A 16,485-nucleotide genomic window follows, 5' to 3' on the forward strand; every position below is an offset into this window, starting at 1 on the left:
AGCATAGTGCGCAAACAGCATTCTTCTGCTTTAGAACGTGACAAAATTATGCAACAGCGCATGACTGCTTCCCATCTGTCACAACATCGCGCTACTGACACACCTAGCTAGGCTGTTTCAGAAACAGTGAAACTTCGTATCAGATCAGCCACACTATACATCCAATAGTAGCTGTAAATGTGCCTTGGTGGTTATCGTTGTTTTCGTTTGATACAGCTCTCCACGCTGGTGTCTCCTGCCCAAGCCTCTTCATCTCTGCGTAAGTACTGTAACATACATCCGGTTGAACTGCTTGCTGTTTTCACCCCTTGCCGTGTCTCAATTTTTTATCCTCCACACTCCCCTCCAGCATCAAACTGACGATTCCTTGATGCCTAAGCATGTGACCCATCAACCGATGTCTTCTTTCATTCAAGTAATGCTATAAATTTCTTTTCTCCCCATTTCGATTTGGTACCTCCTCATTAATTACGCGACCTAACCACCTAATCTTCAGCAGTATTCTATAGCACCACATTTTAAACCTCTCTATTCTCTTATTGTCTGAATTGCTTATCGTCCACGTTCCACTTCCGTAGGCTACACTCCAGACAAATACTCTCTTAACACTTACATTTATATTCGGTGTCAACAACTTCCTCTCTTCCAGAATGCTTTCCTTGCTACAGCCAGTCTGCATTTTATATTCTTTCTACTTCGCGTCATGGTATGCGATATATAAAAATAAATAAATAAAAATAATATCTCATTCACCACGACGTAAATTACCACAAATTGTGAGAGTGAATAACGCCTTCGTCCTCCTCTGGCCCTTACGCAAGTAGTTATTCGGCTTATCATTGATTGATAAGAGTTGTTGGATGTCCCCCTGAAGGACATCACGCCACATTCTGTCCATTTGGCGTGACAGATCGTCAAAATCCCGACCTAGTTGGAGGGCCTTGCCCGTAGTGCTTCAAACGTTCTCAATTAGCGAGAGATCCAGCGAACTTGCGGGCCAAAGCAGGGTTTAGCGACCATGAAGACAAGCAGTAGGATCTCTCGCCGTATGTGGGCGGGCATTATTTTGCTAAAATGTAAGCCCCGGATGGCTTGCCATGAAGGGCAACAAAACGGGGCGTAGAATATCGCCGATGTACAGCTATGCTATAAGGGTGCCGCGGATACACCCAAAGGGGTCCTGGCATGAAAGAAATGGCAATCCAGAGCATTAAAACTCCTGGTTGTCGGGCCATATGGCTGGCGACAGTTCAGTTGGTATCCCACCGTTGTCCGGTGTTTTTACAGACATATCTTTCCTGGTCATCGGAGCTCAATTCGAAGCGGAACTCACCATTGAAGACAAGTCTTCTCCAGCCAGTGCGACTCCAGGCAGATGATGCTTCTGGGGACGCCCTCTTTTCATAGCAGGACCCCTTTGGTTGTCATCCGCAGCACCTTTGCAGCACAGCAGTACGTCGACACCCCGTTTTGCTGCCCTCCATGGCAACCCATTCTGGGCTTAAGATTTCAACAAGATAATGCTCACACACACACGGTTAGTTTGTATTGCTTGTCTTTGTGCTTCCCAAATCCTACCTTGGGCAGCAAGGTCAGCGGATCTCTCCCCAATTAAGAACGTTTGGGGCATTATGGGCAGGGCCCTCCAAACCTCTCGGGATTTTGACGATCTAATGCACCAATTGGACAAAATTTGGCACGATATCCCTCAAGATGGCCTCCAAATATGCCATCAATCGATGCCAAACCGAATAACTGCTTGCATAAGAATCGGAGGAGAGCGAATGAATTATTAACTTGCACAATTTGTGAAGTTTTTTCTCTCTAATAAATAATTCAATGTTTCTGAAATTGTAATCTTTTATATCACATCTATTGATTTCCGTCCCATTTGGGTAATTCCTTCGTGGTGTTTTTTTTTTTTTTTTTTTTTTTTTTTTTTTTTTTTTTTTTTTTTTAATGCATATTATCACAAGATATAGTGCTACAGTTCATACTTGTCATACCACTGATCATGATTGCATTACCGAGTATAAACAGGTCCGAAACGATGGAACACGCCTCGATATTCTTTCTAGCATAATAATAATAATAATAATAATCATTATTATCATTATTTTGATATCACGTATGGTCTGCAAACAGTAACACGGTTTTAATGTTATCAATGTGTTACCCGAGGATTTTTCTTCACATTTCAAGTTAAGTGTTTGAGTGATGTTTGTCAGTTTAGAGTTAATAGACAAATACTTCATAATGATAATGTGGTCGAATCTGGCAATGGGTTATTCGTAATTTGTCTTCCGCATGTCCCTACAAATGTTTCCATCGCTCTATGATCACTCGCTTTCATGGGGGCCTTCTCAGGTAGACAAAGTTTAATTATAACCACCCTGCAGAACATGTTAGGCACAACAGGAATTAACAAAAAAAATCAAGTTTCAGATATTTGTTCCAAGTTTCATTGTTTCGGAAACTGAGCGAAATTATTTTCACTGATTTGAACTACATACTTTTTATGAACTGGACCAAATTTAACTAAAAGGAAGGTCCTAATCAATGAATGACACACATATTGAAGACGATGATGATCAACACATGACTAGCGAAATTACTACCAAATTCTGTTGATTTTGCTGTGGCGCGAAAGTACCGGTCCCGTTTCGTACAGAACCACACTTCAATGCATTTGTGCAGAACAACAAAAACCTTGTACTTCTGACGAACGATTTATGATACTTCACACGATGTTAGGATCTGATGATTCGGAAACGGGTCTGCGAAGCATTTACTATGAATGAATTTATCCAGAAGTTGCTAGCGTGCCACACGCAAAGGTCGTAGAACACGTGAAGCAACACTACGCCTCCACTGATACCAGAAGAACGGTAGAGCTTAAATTAATAACAACACCAGTAACGACGATGAAGCCTGGCTGAGACACTAACGCCGCGTCATTTCGTGTCTTCCCGTGAAAACTGTATCGGATAGTAAACGTATAACTGGAAGGTCGTACACGTACTATAACAATTAAAGCTCCCCATTACAGTTTCAAAACACATCGAGAGAAAATCATTAATTATTATACAAAAAGTTTTTTAAATTCTGAAAGACGAAAATTTAATCTATTCGCACGGGCAGCAACAACTTAATGCAATTTTTTTTCTTTATTTGTATTGAAATACACCAGATTGTTAAAATGTGTTTATTATTACCGGAACAGCAGATACAGGCAAAACAAGTGAAAAGCACAACAAAATAGTACAAAGACCTGCAAGTATTAAGGAAAGGTTTCACTAAAATATCTCAGAATGTATCCGATAATAAACGATGGCGGTGAAGAGAAGAGGAACTAGAACAAAGTCTACTCAAAGCCAAATCAGAAGACTATCATCCATCATCAGAAGACAGGGCATACCTGCTACCTGCGATACGTATGACCAAATACCTAATTTTTGCTGTGTAAAACCGAAGTGTACAAAGCCATACCCCATTTAATCTGGTGACTAAAATTGCTCAAAATTAAAGACATTGTATTAGCTTATGATATTAACACTGTATACACTATAAAGCACAATGAGTGGCCAAAAAAAGTTCATATGCCATTACATTGTGCGCTAATACATCATGAAGTGAAAAGTGACAGTGGTATTCACAGTGGTATTTACAATAGAGTTTTATATAGCAGTTTTATGGCAGCTCTGTCATTTACAAGCAGAAAACTGTGAGTTGTTTGAGTGGTTGTTAGCCAGTGAGAGGATCAGTTAAATACGAATGATATATGCTGTCAGGCACATCTATGGTGAAATAATTGACGATGTGATGTAGCAATTGTTAAAAGCTCTCTGTTAACTGACTTCAGTAGTACTATAGGCAACAAATTATTTCAACACACTAAACTCCCACTTACGCCATGTGTACATAACCTGAAGAGTATCACATACTCAATTCCACACAAAATGTCCAATGCAGTGCATATTTCACAAAAAAGTAAAACCATTACAGCTCAGTAACAATGTAGAGGCAGTAGTCATGTCAAAGTTTTCTTTTAGTACCATTGTCCCTTGGAGTCTAATCCCACACTATGGAGCGAAAGCATTCGTGGAATTTAAAAGACTGAGGAACAATTAGTCATATGGTGAGGCTATGAATCTACCTGTGAGATGTACACAATGACTGAATTGGACAAAAACTGCCCACAGAAATGCAAGGCTCCTGTTATGAGCTTTAACTATAAACAAATGTTGAAGGTAATTGTTTTTGTCATCATCTTTAATCTGAAGGCTGGTTTCATGCAGCTTGCCGTACTAGTCTATCCAGAGCAAGCCTCTTCATCTCTGCATATGTACTGCAGCCTACATCCATTAGAAACTGCTTACTGTATTCAATCCTTGGTATCCATCTACAATTTTTCAGAAGCAGCTACTTCCTTTCATTACCACATTAATAATACCTTGATGCCTTGGGATGTCTCTCGTCAGCTGAGCCCTTCCTTTAGCAAGTTGTGGCAGAATTTTTTTTTATTTTCCAATTCAGTACAGTACCTCCTCATTAATTATTCAGTCTATTCTCTTCTTGTCTCAACTGCTTATTGGCCATGTTTTACTCCCAGACAAGGGCTCCACTCCATACAAATTACCTTCACATGGCTGAACGTATTTGTCTAAGTGTAGACTTGCACAGAAGTGGAAACGTGGACAATAAGTAGTTTAGAAGAGAATTTCTCTTTTTAAGAAATTCTTTCCTTGCTACTGCAGTCTAATCTAATTCCTTCAGAATCACTAAGGGGTGGAAATATATCTTCTTTGTCAAAGAATAAATAATATATTTAGACAAAAGAATGAAGAGCATTGGAGAAGTTATTTGATGTAACTCTTATATTTGGATGATACTTTCTGCAAACATAAATAGCTGTGGAATGTTGGAAGATATACCAATTACACAAGTAGGGATTGCATACAAACAGAAATCCATACCAAAGAAAGATGGCATTACATGAATATTATAATGGAAAATCCTGGGGTTAGTCAGAACAATTGGTATTTCATGAAGCCAACTTTGATAACTAATAACAGTGTACATGAGCTGTTAAACTGGCATAGAATTGAAAAGTTCAATACAACAGGTCCACTTTTCCACACTGCAGACAAGTCTTTTGGTTACAGTGGGATGAAGTCTTTACTATAAGTGCAGACTAAGTTGACATTTGGTGCAGTGGCTGATGAGAGCAACTGTAAATGGGAAATGCCTTTACGGTTGCTCCCACCGGCCACTGCACAGAGTGTCTACTTTGTTTGCGCATATAATACTCATACTACTTCTTGACAAAGTATAATCAAATACATGGGACATGAGCTGCTGTTTCAGTATTTAGCCAGTCTTGTCTTCCATGATTAATGGCATAATTCATTTCAGTTCAGGCTGGGAGGGGGATTACTGTTTCACTCATGATTTTAGGGAAAATTTTTAAAATGCTGTATCCCTGGAATGGTACCAGATATTTTGTTGCTTTTCATTTGAAATACAATAACTTTATGATTAAAATAACATGCTTAGTTTGGAAATATGTCTCTTGCTGTAGCCTTCCGGAATTTTTTTTTTTTTTTTTCTCAACAATGCCAATCTTAGATAATTTAATGTTTTACTGTTGATCAATAAAAGGAGATCTTCCACTTTTCAGTTTAATAGGTTTCATAAATAATGCTTGTTTATATTTTCATGACTAATGTCTTTACGGCACATGTTTATTGATAATTTCCTTGTTTCAGTGTTTATTGCTAATTTATTTTTTGCTGCTTTTCATTGCTAATTTCTTTATCCCAGAGCTTTGAAGAAAATATGATAATCTAGATAATTATGTGTTTCGCCTAGCATATAAAAGGAAAGACATTTAACTTGACAGTTCAGTCATTAACAAGCAAATGAAGAGAGCTGTTGACCAAATTTGTGGTCCAACAGTAACTATATGCTTTTGCGATGGTGAAGTGTGCTGGCTATTTATATATCAATAAAAGGGTGATGGATAGGACTAGAAAAGAAATAGACTTTCTTCATGTTCAGAATAAGAGTGCTTATTTCAAAAGACTATTTCAAAGTCTATATGTTTCCAGTGATGACTTTCCATGTTCTAAATGCTTTGACAGAATGTCAACAATGGGAATAAAATCACATTTCCTGAATCAGACAACTAAATATGTAGGTGTTAGTCGCACTAAGAAACCATATCAGTGAATTCGAGCCGTAACCTGTATGCGTCAAGAAAGCTCAGAGAAATTACTGAAGCTGTGGTGAGTACACCAAAGCAGCACTGACCATACTCTTCAAACAAGAAATTCCATCTTCAGAAGAAGATGAATCAAAGGAAATTTGCCCAACTTGCCAGTTCATGTAAAACATCAATTCAACTGTTGAATTGGGTGCATCCCACACTGAAAAGGTGCAAGTCCTATAAATTATCCCAGACTACTTTTCAAAGCAAAAGAATTTGCACCATATCCCATCCACATTAAAATACATGGTGGACAACACAAAATATGCAAGGTCTGTAAAAGGAGTGTTTGGAAGTCCAGGTGCTAATAAGCATACTGTGAATGACGCACATGTTCATATTGCACAGTCATTTTATCTGGAAGATAATTGGGGCTGTCCTTGCCAGAGTGAAAAAAGCCACTATCACTGTAACAGCTAAAGGACAAAAAGTGTTGAAAGTGAAAAGATACATGACCCTCAGTATTAAAGAAACATTCGCCATATACAAAAAGGAATATACAATATTCACACTGCATGACAAAAATTTTATGTACCACATCGTAAGTGGGTGGTTCCAAACCCACATGAGACATCTGTTTGTATGTGTGGTACCTTTGAAGAACTTACTTCAACACATGACATATGACACCTTGGTTGGATGTGTCACGTCATACGTCATCTGTTATATCAAGCGAGAGACCTATTTGTTACAGGAATATGGTGACTGCCCTGGAAAAGACTGACTCACTTTACTGACACTTGGTCTGGGAAACATAGAGAATAGCTCTTCAGTAGTTATACAGGGTGTTACAAAAAGGTACGGCCAAACCTTCAGGAAACATTCCTCACACACAAATAAAGAAAACATGTTATGTGGACATGTGTCCGGAAACACTTAATTTCCATGTTAGAGCTCATTTTAGTTTCGTCAGTATGTACTGTACTTCCTCGATTCACCGCCATGATTTCATATGGGATACTCTACCTGTGCTGCTTGAACATGTGCCTTTACAAGTACGACACAACATGTGGTTCAGCACATTTCAGTAAAAGTGTTCGTACGCTTCTCAACAACAGATTCAGTGACCGATGGATTGGTAGAGGCGGACCAATTCCATGGCCTATACGCTCTCCTGACCTCAACCCTCTTGACTTTCATTTATGGGGGCATTTGAAAGCTTTTGTCTACACAACCCCGGTACCAAATGTAGAGACTCTGCGTGCTCGTATTGTGGACGGCTGTGATACAATACGTCATTCTCCAGGGCTGCATCACCGCATCAGGGATTACATGCGACGGAGGGTGGATGCATGTATCCTCACTAACGGAGGACATTTTGAACATTTCCTTTAACAAATTGTTTGAAGTCACACTGGTACGTTCTGTTGCTGTGTGTTTCCATTCCATGATTAATGTGATTTGAATAGAAGTATTAAAATGAGGTCTAACATGGAAAGTAAGCGTTTCCGGACACATGTCCACATAATATATTTTCTTTCTTTGTGTGTGAGGAATGTTTCCTGAAAGTTTGGCTGTATCTTTTTGTAACACCCTGTATAGCAACAAGGGAGGAAAACAAACTCACTAAGAAAACTGCTGTGACTGACAACTTCTTTGATGAATGAGGAAAATGGACAGTGAAAGCAATAACACACCAACATCTGATGAAATTGCAACAACACCAACAACTACAACGCACTGCAGAAGTGAAAGGACATGTACAAATTGAATAACTATGTTTAGTGTTTCACTGTAATTTTGCTGAGAATGGGCATTTGATTCTGCACAAGAAGTACAAGGGTATCATAGGAGGTCATGACTAAGTTTTACAGGAGCAATATATTTTCAAAACAAGATAAGAAGCATTCCAGCTATAAGTGATGACAGAGGATATGATTCAGCAAATGCATTGTTGGAAATGTGCAAAATTTGTCAACACATGCAATCACAGGCAGAAAATACCATCCTAGGCACTTCAAGACCCCGTTACCAACTGTTTTAATCGACTGAATCGTTTGTGCCTGTGGAGTACATTTACACTGTTACTGGTCACAGGAAGGGCCTCCTGAAGGTGTAGACAGCCTGCTCAAGAACCACGCTATATAACAATATTTCCACCCCAAGGAACACCACAATTCAGAATGCAACGGATTGTACAAGAGTGGGAAAGTTGTCTGGAGATGAAGTTAAGAATTCCACCAGACGAAAAGAAAGAAGGAAGAAATTTAATTTGTTCACCACAAATCTCAGAAATGGCAGAACAAGCAGATTCACAACCAGGGATGTTTGTGGCCTGTGTATACGACTGTAACTGGAGAATTGCAGAGGTTGCAGACATCAGTTATGCATTAACTACTACCATTATAAACATTATGCTACCACATGGACCATTAACTGGATATAATTTTCCAGCTGCAAGGCAGCAACACAACCATTTGTGCTCAGTTCTGGTTCCAATGTTTTAAAGACTGTAGGTGCCACAGTTCTACTGATTCAATAGGAAGGGATCACTCAATATCAAAGGAGGATACAGATGCAGCTGAACACATTTTTTTAAGTATTGACTTGCAATTTTCAGTTCTAAGCAAAGAGCACAAGATGTTGTGTGCTTTGGAACCTGTCCACATATATTTTGGAATGATTTAATGTTTAAGAATGCAATGTTTATTCATAATCTTTGAGGAGAAATAAAACTCCATGTCAAATAAGACTAGCTTCTGATTTCATGAGGCCAATATGCCATAGGCTAATGTGGTAACGGAAACTGGTTTAATGTAAAGCAGAATTTTCAGTTGTTAATAAAAGCTGTTACACCAATGAGCAGAGGTTCTTCTTTTCATGGAATGTAGTACTACTGATTGATACCCACCAATAGATTATGATGATTGGCTTGCAGGGCGCTCAACTGCGCAGTCATCAGCGCCTGTACAAAGTACCAATTTTTTCGCAGTCCTGTTTTGACACAATCCAATTTAGCCACTGTCACAAATGATGATGAAATGATGAGGACAAAAAACACCAAGTCCCCGGGCAGAGAAAATCCCCAACCTGGCCAGCAATCGAACCCGAGACCCCGTGATCCAGAGGTATCAATGCTAGTCACTAGACCACAAGCTGTGGATCCCACCAACAGAACAGGGGGAAAAGGGCATATAATAAATACAAATAATAATATAATTTTCAAAAATTCAGTAGGCTACAGCACGAGAATGTAGAAACATATTTCCAAACTAAGGCTGCCATTGTAATTATGAAGTTATTATCTTTTAAATAATAATAAAAAGTATCTAGAACCGTTCTGCAAAGATAAAGATTTTTAAAACTTTTCCCAAAATCTGCACGTGTGAAATGGCAACCAAGGTGTCATCTTTTACCGCTCATACCTCGGGCCAGGAAATTCTTTGGAGAAAATGAAGAAATTGGGTTTCTTACTGGGACGTGAATTATAACATATGTTATATTCAACAACATCTGAAACAATGGAGGTAAGATTCGTTCTTAGCCTGCCTGAGTTGATATACACTATACCTAACACATATACCAATAACTTTGTAAACACGAAATATGACACAAAGTGTTCCCATGTAGGTTAGATTCTGATAGTGTCCCCTGCTGATAACCTTAGCTGTCATGAACAAACTGCTCAAATTTGTAACCTGAGGTCTAAAGTGGATTCGAAGGAGGCAATTTGGTTGAGTGCAGATGAAGCAAACAGATGTAAATACATAATAAAGGTTGCGGCAACAGACAGATCTGCAGTGTAGCCAGAGGTCTACATTAATTTCACATTTAATGCACTTCTCATAATAAATATTAACTAAAAGTGAATGATACATTCATAAAAGCTATAGCACATAATAGATAAATCTGCAGTACTTTACTGCATACTAGGTATGGTCTATGTATATTGTACAACAACTATGAAAAATTCAAGTGGATGGGCTACTACATTACTTTCACTACATATGTTCATTAATCGTAATTCAAGGAACACAAATGATACTTACATTCCTTATAAGTTGCATTATGAAGTACAGATGAACTTCCATATACACTAATTTTGTAGAGAAAAACAATAAAACAAACTATGGAGAGAAGAACCTATCACGGAATACCAATTTGAGATGACGTATGTTGACAATAAAAAATACCATGTTATCTGCAACAGGGATTGCTACTTCAGACAAGATAGGCTATTTCCAGCTGCAGGAGGAGGAACAAGAGATCTTGAAAGACATCTAGTTTTGGAGATACAGACCAAGATAGGATTTGAAGGAGAGTCTAGAACTATTCACTCAACTCTGGCATGTGATTTCACTCCTCAGCTGTGAGCCATGTCATCATGTGTTTACAATGTGAAGGATGAAAGAAGCAGATTATTATGTGTCATCTGTGCTTGTCTTTGTAACTGGTGCAAGAAGCTGTTCCAATTTGCATTATCTGTGTATCAGTTGTATGCTTAAAAGGAAGCAACTGGATGAAAGAAGTCAGAATGAGTGAAAAATGTCTTCGCACAGCAGGATATGATAGGTGATGCTACAGGAAAACAAAACCACGGCAGTGCGCGTTGGGTATCTGCGTGGTTTGTTGGGTGTCTGCATGGTAATGTTGTTTTCTGTTATGTGTTAGGCCTACTGTGTTCCACCATCAATCCACTATACATGAATTTTATATTACGAAGATGTGATAAAATAAAAAAAATTACACATTCATAGCAAAACTTAACACACCCGGATTAAGTAACAGAAGAAAAACATAACAAATACAAAAAGCATCACAACAGCTATCACTTGAAATATAAACAGAGGAATGAACACAAAACCAGAAGTAAAAAATCATACACAACGAAAGACATTTGTGATACCAATTATCAATCTGAAAATGTCAATTCATAGACTGGTTTGAAAAAAAAAAAAAAAACAGTTTACTTGACATGGCTTCCTTGTCTCATCGGGCTGACCTACATTTTCATGTGTAAGCACAATGGTGTAATGTGGCATACAAAAAGCACTATAAAAGTGACATCCATATTAAGTGCCAAAAGATAAGACTAACCTTATTTTACTACAAAGTTGAGAGGATGTTACCTCTTAACAACTTGCACATAATAAAACAACACGAATGTAAACAACTTACAGGTGTTTATACATGACTTGTTTAATGTTTATAGCCCAATGAAATATTTTCTGTCACACAGATGTAGGTGGTATAATAAATGACAAACATTGTCGGAAGACATCAAACTGAAACACTCATAGGACTACTGGGAAATGACAGTAACCTAATGGCAGAAATACACGGCCAAAAACATACTGAACATTAATGAAGAAAAATCTACCTCTGAAAGAGATTTTTGACTAGAATCAAGTACACTGGAAATTTCTTGCATATAACACTATTTTACTTCAAATACCACTAGGAGTCTGAAAGGACTAAGCCATAATATTCCTTTGGATTCACTGCAAACTGCACAAGCGACTGGATATGAAAGCAAGAAAGAACAGAGTTTATGACAGTGGTGCTTCGAGCTTCCAACAGAGACGATTATGTTACATGCATATTTTTTTTAGGTATGTCCACAGCTTTTCACAGTGTTGATCATAAAATACTGCTAAATGAATTAATATGACTATGAATAAGAGGAATAGCTTATGAGTGGTTCCAGTCATACTTGAAAAATATGGTGTAAAAGTGGATCAATCATCAAACCCAGAACATTAACATGCAATACTGACTAAAAGTAGTAGTTGGTCTAGTTGCAAAGACATATTCAAAAAGTTGTGTTTTCATAATGTGCCAAATCAATTCATCTACCAATCCACTGCGGACATCAGGAAAAATATTAGTAAGGATGACACAAATAGCTCCAGACATGCTCATGGAACAAAAGCCAGTTTGAACTTACATCTACCAAGGAATAACAAATAAAAGAATTAAATGAGGATTTGCTGTCAGGGATTAAAATAGTGCAATAATCTGCCCAAGGACAAAAAAAAAAAAAGAGACAATTAGAATAAATTTATTTAAAGGCAGTTAAAGCATACTTCTATAAGTAATGCTCTCTACATGAAAATTTTACTTCCAAGATCGATAGTGTATCCTTTTCTCACAATTTTTCTGAGTTCAACATGTCAATCATGAGAGCGGATACAGGATTAGACAGGCAGAAAGGAAGATATGAAGATGTATGAGAGACTTTGTACTATAGTAATCTACAAGTGTCTGTAGTGTGCATAACGAGAAGATCACGAGACAAAATTAACAGCATATAACAGTTTCTTACATTGCCAAGTTCACGTGTTCCAAGTATGTGCAAACATAAGAGAACTGTCCAGTAGGTACACGCAAACAAGGTAGTGCATTTGTCACCACAGAGGCCTCAAATTTGTGCCAGACTGATTTAAGTTTTCCTTGGTTTTTCTAAACCACTGTAGGCAAATGCCATTGCTGAACACCTGTCTCCACTCCTTTAATACATGTGTATATTCTATGTCTGTCTGTATGGCTTATGTTTTCCATGTATTAAGCTGACATGGCCTACTTCATTATAAATGTTCTTTGGACAAATAAGTTACTAAGACTAGCTGCTATCTGAAATCAAAAGACCACAGATCAAATGTCTGAAAGCCTGAAAACATCCAGAACCATACCTGCAGTTGTAGTTTTGAACAATTTTCAGTGAAACTGCTTTGGTCCTTCACAGGCCTGCAGGTACCACTTAGTCAAACTGGTAGCAATTTACGTCTGTAAAGTGAGTGAATGTATAAGAATTTGTTTTTATTGCAGAAGAGTGTAGATGGGAAAGTATAACAGGAAGGATTTATATGTTTACCAGTATGAAAAGTAAAGGGCCACACACCTACTTCTGCACAACAAGATTAACTCTACCTTCTAATTTAAAACACTGAAGTATCACATAGCATTAACATTTATGCAATCAAAGAAATGTGACAATATTTTTGAGTTGTTCACTGCTCCACCACAAAGCACGACTGCCACAGTTGTTTATCTCAAATAACGTTACATTCCCAAAACATTTTAATGTGGAGAAAAACAACATCATGTAATATAAAACAAAAACAATTACTGAAATCTGCACCGCTACACAACCTACAATCATTTCCTTCTGAAGGCAACAGAAGACAAATAACAAACATAGAACTTTGCCTGAATGAAATCAAACTGTTTTTATGGGGGACCACAGGAATCATGTATCTCAAATTAATTGTGGTTTTTTGGATGAAAACAAATAGTCACAGACTAATTATCTTGGTATTACACTAAGCACAATAACAGTAATACCAACGTTTTAAGACTAAGGAGACCGACTTCTACTGTCCCTCTGTGCTCTGAACCTTGTTCGTTCATTAATTTCACAAGTGTAAGAGTAACGTTAGTAATACCAGGGAAAAATCTTCTATATTTTCCCTCAACAGACTTGTGTGTCTTAACAACTGAAGCTACGAATATACTTATCAGTACTTCATTTTATATATTCCAAGAACCACAAGTACAAAACTTGAAAATATACAATATTCTGCTTTTATGAAACGTTTCTATCCCTTGTACACTGCTAGGATCAATCACTCGATACATTCTGTAAACAACGTACGGTGTACTTACAGCTGAATTTCCTATTGCAACAGGAGGTGAAAGGTACATCCAACGTAGGTTAATGATATAACCAATGCAACGTAGCAATGTAGCTACGCGACATTAATGAAGTAAACATGTACATGTGAAAATGATGCACAAAAGCCTGCTGGGAAAGAAGCTTTGTAGCAACCTCACATTTTAAAATCTACGTTTAACGTCTTACTACTGAAGCTACGAGAAGTGTATTTTTTAGATGTTTCCTGCCTTATATGCACTTGCCATGCGTGATACCATGTAACTTAACCTATACACTTCCACCAAGGGAACACCTATACGAGGGAACAGCTGCAATTTGTCACACTTACCAGCATCTATTGTCTTCAGTGTCACTGGATTTCCGTTTCTACAGCAGTGATTCAGCCACGCCACAACATCCCTTTGAGTGTAACCGGCAACTTTCTGTCCCTGGATCTCTAACACAACATCGCCTTCATTCAAATTTCCACTAACATAATTCACTTTATTTTGCACAATATCACTCACATAAGCAAATTCACCATTATCTGAACCGCCATGTATGGAAAAATTTAAACTACCATCGGGCCTGGCAGTAAGAACAGTTTCACGAACACCTTGTCTCCAGTGATCTGCAGATTCGGGAGAACCAATAGCTGATCTCGTCTTGTTCGGAGTTGTAGGCCTCTTCTGGCCAGATTTCAGCATTATGACATACTTTGCAACATCAGGTCAATTTGTCCAGTAAACTTTATAACACAGGTCACTGCCTACATTGCAATAACATCGATACGTTCTCATGCATTAGTCACAACTTTACAAGACAAGAAGCCATGTTGATTGTTTTTCTCTTCTGGCTGTTATTCACTCAAGTTGCTTCCATATCAACACCAAATTCCTTCATTATTATTAGTATTCGTTCACATATGCACACGTGCACATTATCCGTTACTGTAAACAAACATGTATTTGACACATATCACACCTGCTACCAACTCCAACGATATACATCTGTCAAACATTTCCTTTTGAATTGTGACCTAGTTACTGTTTCAAACACGCATGCGCAGATACCATATATACTAAAGGTCGACATAACGTAACCGTTCACCTCATGAATGTCTACTTTATTGATAATATTGTAAACATTTATGAAAAAATTTGTTTTACCAAAGTTGACGAAAACCATTACGAATTTACTGATCAGTGGTTTCATGAACTTTTAACTTCGATATAATCGTCATAGATATTATTTCAAATTTGTATTCTTCAAACGCATTTGCACATTACGTTGATAAAGAGCGATATAGCCACGAAAGTAGGCCGCACCTTTTACTTTGAACAGAGAGAAAAGAAAGAAACTCAGAGGAGGACAATTTATGTGACATTAACGATTTACAAAAACTGCTCACAATATAACCGCACCTAATAACTTCTTTATGTGTGTTTTCTAGTTTTTCTTTTTATTCTTCACTGTTTTTAGAGTCATCAGACCTCTAACTGGTTTGATGTGGCCGCTACGAATTCCTCTCCTGCACTAACCACTTCCTCTGAGAGTAGCACTTTTACCCTACGTCCTCAATTATTTGTCGGATGTATTTCAGTCTCTGTCTTCCCCAACAGTTTTTACTCTCTACAGATCCCTCTGTACCATGGAGGTTATTCCCTGACGTCTTAACACACGTTCTGTCATCCTATCTCTTCTTTTTGTCAGTCTTTTTCCATATGTTCCTTTCTTCAGTGAATATGCAGAGAACCTTGTCATTCCTTTTCCACATAATTTTCAGCGTTCTTCCGCAGCACCAGCACGTCTCAAAAGTTTCGATTCTCTTCTACTCCAGTTTTTCTATTTTGTTTATTATTTATTCGTATGGCTCAAATTCAGTTTAAAAATACAGGTATATAACAGTAGTATATGTATATAACATGAATATTCTTGTTATAACGCTAAATGAGCTAGCTAATCGGCAGCCAGACCGGATATTGGATTTCCTGGTTACAAACATCCAGACTAATCAAAATCAAAAAGCCTTAAAAACGCACCTTTTCAGGACCAACTGATTAAAAGATTTGGCCCTTCTATCCGAGTATGCCATCCAGACATAGAAGGCATTATCTGAGCTAAAACCGAGTTTTTCCATTGTCCATGATTCACAACCACACAATTCTGTGCTCCAAACGTATATTCCCAGAAATTTCTCTCTCAAATTAAAGCCATGTTTGATACTAGTGCTAGTCTGCTGTTTCTGTCCAGCTTTATCTGTTATTGGTTATTTTGCTTCCTGGGTACTACACTGATAGCAAATTATGCTGGAACATCCATACAGAAAAGCTTCTCAGTAAATTGGCAAGAATTTTATATCTCTTAAGAAAACTGAAGGATTGTGTGAGTAAAGAGCTCATCTTTATGGCATACTATGCCTTTTTCCATACACACTTGCATTATGGGATACCTCTTTGGGGAAACTCTGCTGGGGCAAAAGAGTTGTTTGTCTGGCAGAAAAAAAAAACCATCATATGTACACTGATCAGCCAGAACGTTATGACCACCTACCAACAGCTGGTATGTCCACCTTTTGCACGGATAACAGCGGCGAAGTGTCGTAGCATGGAAGCAATAGGGC

General features: G+C 37.9%; 1 protein-coding gene across 1 annotated transcript in view; it reads right to left on the reverse strand.

Annotated features, from left to right (window-relative positions):
- The window catches only part of LOC124554693 (membrane-associated guanylate kinase, WW and PDZ domain-containing protein 1), a 400,510-nt gene extending 385,628 nt beyond the window's left edge, over nt 1–14,882 (reverse strand). The window contains exon 1 of the mRNA XM_047128318.1: nt 14,212–14,882. Within this exon, the coding sequence (XP_046984274.1) occupies nt 14,212–14,569 (358 nt within the window). The 5' untranslated portion in view covers nt 14,570–14,882. The remainder of the gene's footprint in view (nt 1–14,211) is intronic.
- Nucleotides 14,883–16,485: the final 1,603 nt, after the last annotated feature.

Source organism: Schistocerca americana, chromosome X (assembly GCF_021461395.2).
Source record: "Schistocerca americana isolate TAMUIC-IGC-003095 chromosome X, iqSchAmer2.1, whole genome shotgun sequence".
In the NCBI taxonomy this organism is placed as follows: Eukaryota; Metazoa; Arthropoda; class Insecta; order Orthoptera; family Acrididae; genus Schistocerca; species Schistocerca americana.